Source organism: Echinops telfairi, unplaced genomic scaffold, assembly GCF_000313985.2.
Source record: "Echinops telfairi isolate 266 unplaced genomic scaffold, ASM31398v2 ScPeMD7_1;HRSCAF=3_1, whole genome shotgun sequence".
NCBI lineage: Eukaryota > Metazoa > Chordata > Mammalia > Afrosoricida > Tenrecidae > Echinops > Echinops telfairi.
In genome coordinates this window covers 580,581-593,397 of record NW_022103897.1, presented here as the reverse complement: position 1 = coordinate 593,397, position 12,817 = coordinate 580,581, and the positions used below count along the sequence as shown (strand labels likewise).

At 38.4% G+C, this 12,817-nt stretch overlaps 1 protein-coding gene across 1 annotated transcript in view; it reads left to right on the top strand.

Annotated features, from left to right (window-relative positions):
* Positions 1-12,817, top strand: part of SYK (spleen associated tyrosine kinase) — a 76,403-nt gene that overhangs the window by 43,018 nt on the left and 20,568 nt on the right. Inside the window, exons 7-10 of the mRNA XM_004713904.4 lie at positions 1,336-1,420; positions 2,370-2,547; positions 8,832-9,041; positions 10,448-10,637. Of these exons, the coding sequence (XP_004713961.2) occupies positions 1,336-1,420; positions 2,370-2,547; positions 8,832-9,041; positions 10,448-10,637 (663 nt within the window). The remainder of the gene's footprint in view (positions 1-1,335; positions 1,421-2,369; positions 2,548-8,831; positions 9,042-10,447; positions 10,638-12,817) is intronic.

The following is a 12,817-nucleotide window of genomic DNA, read 5'->3' as shown; positions in this document are numbered from 1 at the left end:
GATATTGTTGGTTAGAGTAGAATTAATAATAAAACACAAAGCAGAAAGAACAATGACAAGTAGTAATAATGTGGACCAACACAGTCTATTTTATTTAAATTTCGTTAATTTTAAGTAATAATATAGTTTATGTAATAATTAGTAATGGTTTTATAATTTATCACTGTACCTTAATTCTAATTCTTTGCAAGTTACTCAGATGCTTTCTTTCAACTGAAAACTCACTTTCAGATTATTGTATTCTTCTATTAAATGGTGTATACAATGGGGCAAATTAAATGTACATTTTATCCCCTGTCATTATCAAAGAATAACCACAGCTCTTTTAATGGATAGGATTGAAAACCACGTATTTCTTCCACAGAGCATTCTCCCCACTTCCACCCTATACATTGTTCCACTTCCCCAAAAAGGATGGGTGTCTTCCAAAAAAACTGGAGAGAAATCATTTCAAAATAGAAAGCTCTTAGTGATGTAACGAGTAGACTTTTCTCCAATTTTTTTTCATGCTGCAAATGGATGTTAATTAAAATAATAGGGAAGGTTGCTGTGAATAATGGCCCACAATACTTTGTTTGATAGATAGAACCTCATTGTCTACTTTGGGATTAAGGAAGAATTGTCTTCCATCACATAAGCCAAAAGCCATCACATAAGCCAAAAGAGCATCCTCAACCTCATAGGATACCATGATTATTATTATTAGCACCAGTAGCCTCATAATTAGGGCCTTGGAATGATATCAGCCAGTCGTCTTTGAAACCTTTAAATCCCTGGAATATGCTGCCCTCTTGGGATCTACCCAAATGTTGCTAGACCTCGACCAAACATAAGAATTTAAGCAGAAACTAGAAAGCATGGAATGTTTTGAAGTTGAGGAGTTAGTAGAATGAGCAGGCAGACATTTCAATTTCACTTGACAGCAACTTCCATATTATATCAAATAGAGGAACAGTTAAAAGAATAGAATGGACCCAAGGAGAAAATAAAAATCCACATCTTTTGGGGTGTAGACATAGGCTTGGAGAAGGCATATAAATGGGAAGAGATTTCTCTAAACAAGTAGAGTTGACTCTCTAATTATGCCTTCTGAGACACTTGTAGAGCTCCTTGAATTGGAGTAGAATGAATTTTAGTAAATCCTCTCGGTGTCCAAGCAGTTGCCTGAAAAATTAGATAAGCTTTGATATTCTTCTGTCTTTATTCCTCATTCTTTCCTTTGCCTCCCTTGCACGAATGCAAACATGATTATTTGAAGATTAAAACACTTACACAGATTAGCTCAATAGTGTGTTGATGAAGAAAAATAACCTATTATTGTTTTGTGTGCTTCAGCCATCCCCATCCCATGGGAACCGGCCAGAAAGTTCTGTGTTTAATCCTTATGAGCCAGACCGAGGACCGTGGACCACTGAACGAGGTGAGAAAACCACTTTAATTACTTGGCATCCACAGAAAGGACACACTTTCCATGGTAACATATAGTTGTAGCACTAACGAGGTAGTTCACACCACTGTCTGTCATTCAAGTATAAAAATGGCTAGTACTAGCAACCCTATTGTCTAAAAGCAGTAGCAGAAATCATGTATCTATGGACCATGGTGTTCCATTGAGTGAAATGGTATGTTACCAGATCCCTCACTTTGAATGTGGCATTGGATAAAACACAACAATTATGACTGTTGTTTCAGAGTATCTCTCATTATGTGTAAATCTGATTGCTACTGGCACTGGAACAGAAGGGGCAGAGGCAGTAGTGGAACTCTTGGGTTGGTGGGACATTTCTCCATCTTTAGTCTCAAGACCTCTCTGATCTCTCCATCTTGGCTGTTCTGACCTTCCTTACACCTTGGCGGCCTTGGGACATTAGATGCAGAATATGTCATCCGGAGGCTTCAAAGCAAATTTTTCCGGAAAAGAGTCAGGAGTTTCAGAGTATTTTATAACCTCACTTTGGAAATCCTCTATGTCACGTCTGATATAATGGCTAAAAACATTATAAAAGGCACCAGGGGGAAGTGAATAGATGTCATCTCTTAACAAGTGGCATGTCAGAGAGAAATTTCAGACATAGGTTAAAACCACAATGAGAGCATTAAGAGAGCTCAATGTAACGTGCCTGCCTTTGGTGTGAATGACCCCTCTTGATGGCTCATAGAAAGAGGAATATGCCATATTTTACTGCAAGAATAGAAGTCAAGTAGGGCGGAGTCATCAGCACTCCTTTGCTCCTGATCTACTAAATTAGAAGAGGCACTGCCTTGTGTTTCATAGGGTCCATCCTGCCCCCGGTGCAGTGTGGCCCTAGGAAGAGAGGTGGGACAAAGGATCCAGCCCAAAGATTGTGTGTCTCTTGAATACAATGCAGGTCTCCAGAGAGAAGCCTTGCCCATGGACACTGAAGTGTATGAAAGCCCCTATGCAGACCCTGAGGAAATCAGGCCCAAAGAGGTCTATCTGGATCGAAAGCTGTTGACCCTGGAAGACAAAGAGCTTGGCTCTGGAAACTTTGGAACTGTGAAAAAGGGTTATTACAAAATGAAGAAGTAAGTCCTTTTTATATCATCATCATACCATTTTCTGTATCATAAAAGTGTATGTTACTTTGCTAAGTATACATGTATCAAACTCACTACCAATGGGTTGATTCTAACTCATAGTGGCAATATATAGGGTTTTTGAGACTGAATATTCATAGACGCTGATAACCTCGTCTTTCTCCCACAGAGTGACTGGTGGGGTTTGAACTGCCAACCTTGTGGTTGGCAACCCAATGCCAAACCCACAGCATCACAACTGCAGAGTGCTCATTTAATAATAATATCATACAATTTGACTTCCCAAAACATCCACTACTACGGAATTGATTCTGACTCATAACAAATCCTACAGGGAAAATAGAGCTTCTCCTGTTGGTTTTCAAGGCTGTAAACCTTTATGCGAGAGAAAGCCTCATCTTTAACCTAGCAAGTTAACTCCTTAAAAAATTATTTTGAAATGTCACTTTGGTTACTCCTGGAATAATTGTAATAAATGCATCTATTAAGCATACAAACTAACTTTATTAGTTTAAAGGTAATATATATATATATATATGCTTTATAGATGACCTTGTCTATTTCTTGTTTTACTATGGGTTTGTTCAAGTTTATTTTAACTTCATATTTGATGAATAGTTTTTCTGAATGTAGAATTCTTGCTTGAAAGTTGTTGTTTGTTTGTTTTTTTCAAAGTTTGCTACATGTTGCTCCATTTTCTTCTTTCCTTCATGCTTTCTGTGGAGGGGTCTGAGCTTATTCTTACCTCGTTACCTTTGTAGGTGACTGCTTTTTCCTCTCTGGTTGCTCTCCAGATTCTCTCTCTTCCCTTGAAGTTGGATAATTTGACTATTATATGTCTTGATATATTTTTTCTAGGGTCTAACCTATTTGGTACTCTCTGCTTCCTGAATGGTTATCATCTCCTCCTTTGTGATATTGGGGAAATTTCCCTCCATGGATTTTGTTATTTTATCTGTAGCCTTGTCTGTTTCTTCCTGTTCAGGTATTCCGATGAGATCTATATCTTTTCTCTTCATCAGCAGGCTTTCTTCAGATTCCTTTGGGTTTTTATGTGATTCTTTCTCATGTTTGCTGAAGTCTGCATGGTTGTCTTTGAGTTCACTAATTCAATTTTCCCTTTCTTCAATTCTATTGCTCAAGTCCTGTACCATGTTATTTGTTTCTGTTATTTATTTCTGTTTCAATTTTTAGTTTTGGGGTTCATTTGGGGTGTGAAGTTTTTAGTATCTCAGTTTCTTCCTTTGTTTTCGGGATTGCTCCCCAGATCTCTTGACAGTCTTAAACATCTTTCTTCTGTATTCTCTTTCTGGTAGTTCCAGGGCTTCTTTTTCTGTGCATTCCATTGGGTTTGGGTAATCTTCAATTGTTGACTTTCATCTTAATTTTCTGTGGTTACTACTGTTGGCTATTTGCATGACATATGTACATGGTGTGTAGTGTTTTGGGTTACGTATGTTTGGGGGGGGTGTAGCTCTTTGTGTTAGAAGAGGAAGATAAGATAGGGGCTGGAAATTGTATTGTGTGGTAATTAGGAAGAAATGATAAAGTGGATAGGTAGCACAAATAGGGCATAGTATCATGAGAGTAGGGCATAAGTGATGGTATAAATAATAAGTGGTCTTTTGGTTATAGTAATTTTTTATAAATTGGAAAGGAGGATTTTAAGAGGTGTGCTAGTACTTATGAGTTTATGTGAAACTGTGTCTTGCTGAGAAGGCTGAAGTGGGGTATTGAGGTAATAGTGGGTGAGGTAGGTAGAAAGTATATCTATTATTCTAGCAGAGTCACTTATCAACCTACTATATAATATAGGGAGAGAGCCCAGAAGACCAATGTTATTATATTTATAACAAAGGGCTCTTGGTTTGGTAACCCTTACCTGCTCTAAGGGAGCTGATCTTTTGGTGTGGGAACTGCACTCGTATAGTAGGGTCACACCAGGAAAAAGTGGAGAGGTATGGAGATAATGCACCAGCCATGGGATCTCCCCTCCACACAGGGACTCCAAGGGGGTAAATAGGCAGTAGGAATGGAGGCATGAGGTGCATGGGGCTTCTAATAAGGGGGAGGTTTAGAGGAGGTAAGTCCCAGCTTGTGGAGAGAGACCCACCTAGACTCACTGGTCTACTGAATTCTGGGTTTAACAGGGCAAGGTGTGTATGGGGGTGGGGGATAGGGTGCTGGAGTTTTGTGTGTTCTTTTACCAAAAAAAAAAAAAAAACAATCTTGAAGCACCCAGAATTCAGGTTGCACATCTAATTTTCCTGGTGGTGGGTCTCTATCTGTTAGATTCTGCAGAGACTGGCATATAGAAGAAGTTTGATAAAAGATTCTATCTGGCAGCCATGTTTTCCAGACTCCTTCCCAGTTGTGTTAGGTAGTGCCATATCACTTTCCACAGTGTTTAAAACATGTGGTCTTACAAGTTCTATCATGCTATCTCCAACTTCATTTCTGTCATCAACGCTATATATTTCAACTACTGATCCTTCCTTTTTGTTACCAGCTGAGATAGTTTATTGTGCCAACCTGGCCGATAAACACATGTGGAATTAATTAAAGGGCCAAGGGATAAATGGCTCGGTGAGCCTCGCCTTTCTAGTTCTCGGGTCTCTTGCTTTGTGTGGGTCGGACCAGGCTGCAGCTGCCTTAGCAATTTCCCTGCTTTAGCTGGCAAGGCTCACTTCCTGCAAGACATCCCTGAGGAGAAGCCGTATGGACCTATCTTGATGCAGCCCTGGGTGCTGGAGCAGCCATGTGGAGACTCCTGCCAGTGCTGAGATGCTTACACATTCACTGATTTGGCTTTCCTCCTGCAGTCGGCATCATTGTGTGTGTTTTGTGAGATGGAGAAGAATTTTGTGGATTGGTGTTGGACATAGGGGTTAATGTTGGACTTTTGGGTTTGGGCAGCACTGGGTTGGGATGTTTTCTTGATGTGCACTTAACCTTTATATAAAACTCTCTTATACATGAGTTTCTGTGATTTGTTTCTCTAAAATACCCATACTAACACACCAGCTTTTGTATTCCAATCTCTAGTAATCATCAATGTGTTTTGATTGCATGTTTGATTAATATCAGACTGAGGAAGCTGGTAGAATTCTTCACTTTCTCCCTCACTGGCTTTTGTGGTTAGTGTCTATTTTTTTAAAAACTTTGAATAATAGTTGTATTGACTTCCTTGTAGGCTTTTAGATATTACTCTGTCATATTTTACTGTGAGCTAGATCTTGAAATGTTCTTTTTGATGATGAATGTAATGCCATTCTTGAATTTGTCATTCCTGGCATAGTAAAGCAGAGGATTGGCCAGTTAACAATGGCCAATTCTGGTCCATTTCAGCTCAGAGTTCCTATTTATCTATATGCTTTCCTTTTTAAAAAAAAAAATCAGCTTCCAACTTTTCCAGATCCATTCCATACTTTATATATTTCATGTTCTGATTATTAATGCATGTTTTAATCTGTTTCTTTTCTTTTTGTCATACTCCTTTGCAAATGAAGCCCCCAAAGCTTTGCTTGGTCCATATCACTCTGATTGACTTTATTTTGAGGAGGCAGCTCTTCTTCAGTCACATTTTGAGTGCCTTCCCATCTGTGAGGCTCATCTGCTAGTACCATATCTAACAAAGTTCTACTGCTAGTCATTAGTTCTTCAGTGGCTACTCCTTCAGAAATGTACTGCCTCTTCTCTCTTCTGCTGAAACCTGTTCACCATAGGTGACCCTATTGTTGTTTCAAATATTGGTGTCTTGGCTTCCATCATCAAAGCAACATGCAAAACACTATATATAGTAGGACAAACTGACAGATGAGAGGGGTGACTGACCTACATATGCATATTTATGTGCCCTATTCTGTATGCATATTGTATTTATAATGTTATTTTTCCCTTTTATCTATTTTGTTGGATAGTTCCTTTACTGTCCTCCATCTGTGGGAAAGTACATCTTACATCAACAATGATATCCCTTGTTCCATGTCCTCTTGGGAATCTGGCTTGAATTTCTGGCAACTCCCTGTCAATGTACTTCTGCAGCTGTTGTTGAATAATCTACCGCAAATTTAACTCGCACGTGATACTAATAATAGAACTGATGCATTTAAATTATGGTTCTGGCAAAGAATATTGAAAGTCCCATGGACTGCCAAAAAAAAAACCAAACAGATTTTTCTTGGGACAGTACAACCACAATGCTCCTTAGAAATAAGAATGGCAAAACGTCATCTCATGTGCATTGGACATATTGCCAGGAAAGCACAATTCCTGGCAAAGGACATCATGCTTGGTAAAGAAGAAGGGCAGCAAAAAGGAGAAAGATACTTGCTGGGATGGATGGACACAATGGATCCAACACTGGGATCAAACATAACAATTGTGAGGCTAGCACAAGACAAGGCAATGTTTTGTTCTGTTGTACATAGGGTTGCTATGAATCAGAATTGATTTGACAGTACCTAACAACAATAGCTATGGGGAATATGTCACAGAGGGACTCTAGTTTTTAAAACTATGCATAAATAAGTTCCATTTATTTATTTATGCCTACCATATTGGAATCTTTTTAAGAATTCAAGCCAAATTATGTGATGGTTTATTAGAAAAATAATTTAACTTATTGAATGCTTTTTAGTTTTGCATGTGAGACTTCATTTCCAATATATAATAAATTAATTTAATATTCATATAAGACATTGGTGGGTCATTGTTAGAATTTTCACCTCTCACGTGGGAGAACTAGGTTATATTCCTGGCCTCTGTACATGTACAGCCATCACCTGTTAATGGAGGCTTGTGTGTGTTGCTATGATGCTGAAGAGGTTTCATTTGGAGCTTCCATATTATGATGGACTAGGAAGAATGGCCTGGTTATCCGCTCTGAATATGATCCACTGGAAACTCTATAGGTCACCACAATGAAATCTGCAACTGATCACGGGTATGATAAAGGGCCCGACCGCATTTTGTTCCATTGTGAATGGAGTCACCATGAGTCGGGATAACATGATGACAGCTAACAGCAGTGCGTTTGTCTACATTTATGCATAATCTATGATAAAAAACTGTAAGATGTTATAGAAATCTATGCATGTCATAGCTTATAAGGTTTGTTTGAAAGTTAATTGAATATTCTAACAGTCTAAGTGTTCTACTTGTTTGGGACATTATTCAACAGGACACTCATATTAGTTCTAAGTAATTTAAGTAAAAATAAGAGAACACAGTTTGAAAGTTATTCAATTATTACATGGCTTCTTCACCCATTCTTGGTGTGTTGAAAGATATTTATTTTTAAATCTTTTTTTGGGGGCCTCATACAACTCTTATCACAATCCATATGTACATCAATTGTGTAAAGCACATTTGTACATTTGTTGTCCTCATCATTCTCAAACATTGCTCCTCATTTTCCCCCCTCCCTCTCCGCTCCCCACTCTCTCATGAACCTTGATAATTTATAAATTATTATTTCGTCATATCTTACACTGTTCGTCTTCTCCCTTCACCCACTTTTCTGTTGTCCATCCCCCAGGGAGGAGGTTATATGTAGATCCCTGTAATCAGTTCCCCCTTTCCACCCCACCCTCCCAGTATCTCCACTCTTGGCACTGGTCCTGAAGGGATCATCCACCCTGGATTCCCTGTGTTTCTAGTTCCTATCTGTGTCAGTGTACATCCTCTGGTCTAGCTGGATTTGTAAGGTAGAATTGGGATCATGATAGTGGTGGGGAGGGAGCATTTAGGAACTAGAGGAAAGTTGGATGTTTCATCATTGCTACACTGCACCCTGACCGGCTCTTCTCTTCCCCGAGACTCTTCTGTAAGGGGATGCCCAGGTGCCTACAGATGGGTCTCGAGTCCCACTCTGCACTCCCCCTCATTCACAATGATATGATTTTTTATTCTTTGATGCCTGATACCTGAACCCTTCGACACCTCATGGTCACACAGGCTAGTGTGCCTCTTCCATGTGGGCTTTGTTGTTTCTGAGCTAGATTTACCTCCAAGCCTTTAAGACCCCAGATGCTATCTCTTTTGATAGCCGGGCACCATCAGCTTTCTTCACCACATTTGCTTAGGCACCCGCTTTGTCTTCAGTGATCGTATCGGGGAGGTGAGCACACAATTATATGATTTTTTTTTTGTTCTTTGATGAAAGATATTTCTATGAAACCATTTCTGCGTAGGAATTATATCTCAGAGAAATTGATCGCATACAAATGACTCAAATTAAAATGTCTTTTATGTTACGGTTTCTTTTACAGAGTTACAAAAACAGTTGCTGTGAAAATACTAAAGAATGAAGCCAATGACCCTGCTCTCAAGGATGAATTGTTATTAGAAGCCAATGTCATGCAGCAGCTCGATAACCCTTACATTGTGCGTATGATTGGAATCTGTGAGGCCGAGTCCTGGATGCTGGTGATGGAGATGGCAGAGCTCGGGCCTCTTAATAAATACTTGCAGCAAAACAGGTATCTTTCCTCGTTCTGCTCCCTAAGGCACAGAAGCCAGTAGTGTGAGCAGCAGAGCCCCTCTGTTTCCTTTCTCTGTTCCCCACTTCTTCTCAGGGTTGATCAGCACTCATCAATCTGTGAGGAGAGCACAAAGAGCTGCCCCTTTGGATCAATTCTGCTTTGTTCTTCTTCAGAGAATAACCAATAATTTTATCTTCATCGTCTTACTCATTTTGTGGCCAATGATGAATCCAGCTTCATAATATCTGCTATTCACAGAGGCCAAATATCTTTTTTTTTTTCTGTGTGGAAGTATGTTCGACAAATTATCTGTATTTAAGCCACTTTTACATGTATAATTCAGTGATATTAATATATTCACCATGTTGTAAAATCATCACCAACATCTGTTTCCAAATGTTTTCATCACCTTCAAGAAAAGCTCAGGGCTCCCTAAGCAGTGACTCGTACTTTCCCTCCCCTGCCTGTCCCTGGTAAGCACCAGTAAACCTTTCTGCATTCTCTTGGTCTAGATATTTATTATATGGGTGATCTCAGAGAATTTTCCTTTTGTGTCTGACTCATTTCACTCAGCACAATCTTTTCCTGGCTAACCACTGTCATAGCATGCATCAGAACTTCATTCTTTTTGTGGTTAAATAGAACACACTCTCTTAAAGAAACATTTGACTCAGAGGTAACAGTTTTACACATCTGATTGACAGTCGGACCGGTAAGCTTCCATTAGCAATTGCTTCTGAAAATATTAGTTCACTCTTAAAATAATCATGTTGTGCTGAAGTAAAATTATTAGTGGGATGGAGGAAATCACATAGAGTAAAACAGAATAATAGTCACGATTTGACCAACTGGGTGGGCTCTGGGTCAGACTACTAAAGGTTAGCAATTTAATCCTACTCAGCAGAGCTGCAGAAGGAAAGCCCGGTAATGCGCGTCATAAAACATTGCCATCAAGAAGATCCTGTGGAGCAGTTCTACCCTGTAGTAAATGAACTCTTTCTATTTGCTGCCTTGTGCTTCTACTTCATTCTGACTGCATCTTTATCATCTCCATAAGAGGAACAGATTGTTAGTCCCAGCTCAGAGATAAACTGAGACACAAGGTGTATTTAATTGTTGAATGTGGGTTCAATGATATGTACAGAAGCCTAATTTTCTATAAGTCATTATATAGCTTTTCAGGAAATTCCAAACACACCATGAAAATCTTGCCCATTGGACAAGAAAAGAATAGCGTTGAACAGCTACATGTTAACAAGACCATTTATCATAACTTGTGACATTTTTGTTTAGGAAAATTGGAAATTAGTGAATTCATCTTCTGTGTGAAAGAGAAAATGTGGCTCACTGTACTTAAATAAACCATGGTCCACTACTACTAATTACACATTTGTGAGTTTCAGGCACGTCAAAGATAAGAACATAATAGAGCTGGTCCATCAGGTTTCTATGGGAATGAAATATTTGGAAGAGTGCAATTTTGTTCACAGAGATCTAGCTGCAAGGAATGTGTTACTGGTTACTCAGCATTATGCCAAAATCAGTGATTTTGGACTTTCCAAAGCACTGCGTGCTGATGAAAATTACTACAAGGTAGGAACAACTTTGTAAAATTACCTAAGAACATTGTAAATTAATAACAATTATAAATGTGTTTCATCTTTATGTGAGCTTCAGGATGTGACTTTACCACTTAAAAAAGTATTTAAAAATTATTGATTATAAAAGTTGTATTTAGCTTTGATCTTATTCTTTTTAAATGGGAATAGTTTAATATGTATATAACACTCTTTGAGTAGTAATTGATGACTCATTAAAAATGTAAAGAATAAGATAACTGAAATTTCTTCATTAAGTTACATTGGAACAGGCAAGGTAAACAGGTTTCATTCCAGGAGGATTTTCCAGAGCACTTATCACACCATTCTGCATCATGGGTCTCTAGAGGTTTTTGGTGTGTTGCATTTTTCAAAGCTAATTCACCCATGAAATCCTTTTCTTTTTCTTTTTTCCACTTGGGCAAAATGTATTTGAATGCTTGGAAATACACTAATCAAATTGTTATACTACTGCCATTTCTTTTAATAAATGCTAAATATAAAACCCTGGCAAATGTAAATGCAGTACTCTCACATAACCTTTTAGCTGTACACTAAGCTTTTGTAAAGCAACAGTTGTCTAATAAAATGCAAGGTGACGATAATTTAGCAGTGAACTTTCACACCTTTCAGGACATAATTAGCAACAAGTTATTCATTTAAAACACACACATATCTGATGTCACGATTTCCATGTGTGTTAAAACTTCACGACAAAAAAACAGTTAAGGCATCTTTCTTCCAAATATTGAATTTTTAACAATAAAACATTTTCCTAATGTTCCTCAACAGTTTTCTTTATTTGAGTTATTTTTCCCTTTGAATGATTGACAGTATCAGTTTTTGTCAATGTAGAATATCATATCACAGTCCAGGATATCGAAGGTGTATGTAACCATGGAGGTCTGTATTACCTTTAGAAGAGGAGGGACTTTTTCTTTAAGTTTCCTCAAGATTTCAATGATCATAAATCAATTCATTTATATACACACCCGTTTCTTAGCACAATAATCGTGGTTCTCTCCCTCTGTCCACTTTCCTGTTGCTTTTAGGGGCTGCGGAGTTGGTTCCACTTGTACCAATCCTATGTACAACCAAGCAAAACACTGCCTGGTCCTGTGCCTCCTCACAGTTGTTCTTACGTTTGAGCCCATTGTTGCAGCCGCTGTGTCAGTCCATCTAGCCAAAGGGCTTCCTGGTTTTCACTGCCCCTCCACTTTACCAAGCATGATGCCCTTCTGTAGGAAAGAGTCTCTCCTGTAACATGTCCAAAGTACGTGAGACAAAGTCTTGCCAAAGTTACCTCTAAGGAGATTTCTGGTACTTCTTCCAAGACAGATCTGTTTGTTCTTTTGGCAGTCCATGGTACCATCAGTATTCTTCACAAGCAGCTTAGTTCAAATACATCAATTTTTTTTGGTCTTCCGTATTCAATATCCACCTTTCACATGTGTATGAAGTGGTTGAAAATGCTATGTCTTGAGTCAGGCCTACCTTAATCCTCCAAGTAGAAACCTTGCTTTTCAATGCTTTAAAGAGATCTGGTGAACAGATATACTTAATGCAATGCATTGTTTGACCTATTGATTACTGCTTCTAGGATAATTGATTGTAGATTCTATGGAAAATTTTTAGAGCCAATTAAACTATGAAAACTAAGTTAATTGATTAATTTATTTTTTATCCGGACTCTGTGGATTATTTTCTGGTAGATGTTTTTCCTCCCCATCCCTGTTCTCATTCTGTCCTTGGCCTCCTTGTAGATAGCAAAGTCTTCTTTTCTTCGTTTAAAACCACACTTACTTTTCTTCAATTGTCTTTAAAATAATGGTGCTATTAAATATTTAGCTTTAAGATTGGCTAACTTTACTAAGTATCATGTTCTACAGTTTTGTCCGTGTCTTTCGGTGTTAGAGTTGTCATTGTTTTTGTTTTTCTTCTTTTTTTAAAAATTGTTTAATTAGGGGCTCATACAACTTTGATCACAATCCATACACACATCAATTGTGCAAAGCACATTTGTACATTCATTGCCCTCATCATTCTCAAAACATTTGCTCTCCACTTAAGCCCCGGACATCAGGTCCTCATTTTTTCACCTCCCTCCCCGCTCCCCTCTCCCTCATGAGCCCTTGATCATTTATAAATTATTATTTTGTCATATCTTGCCCTGTC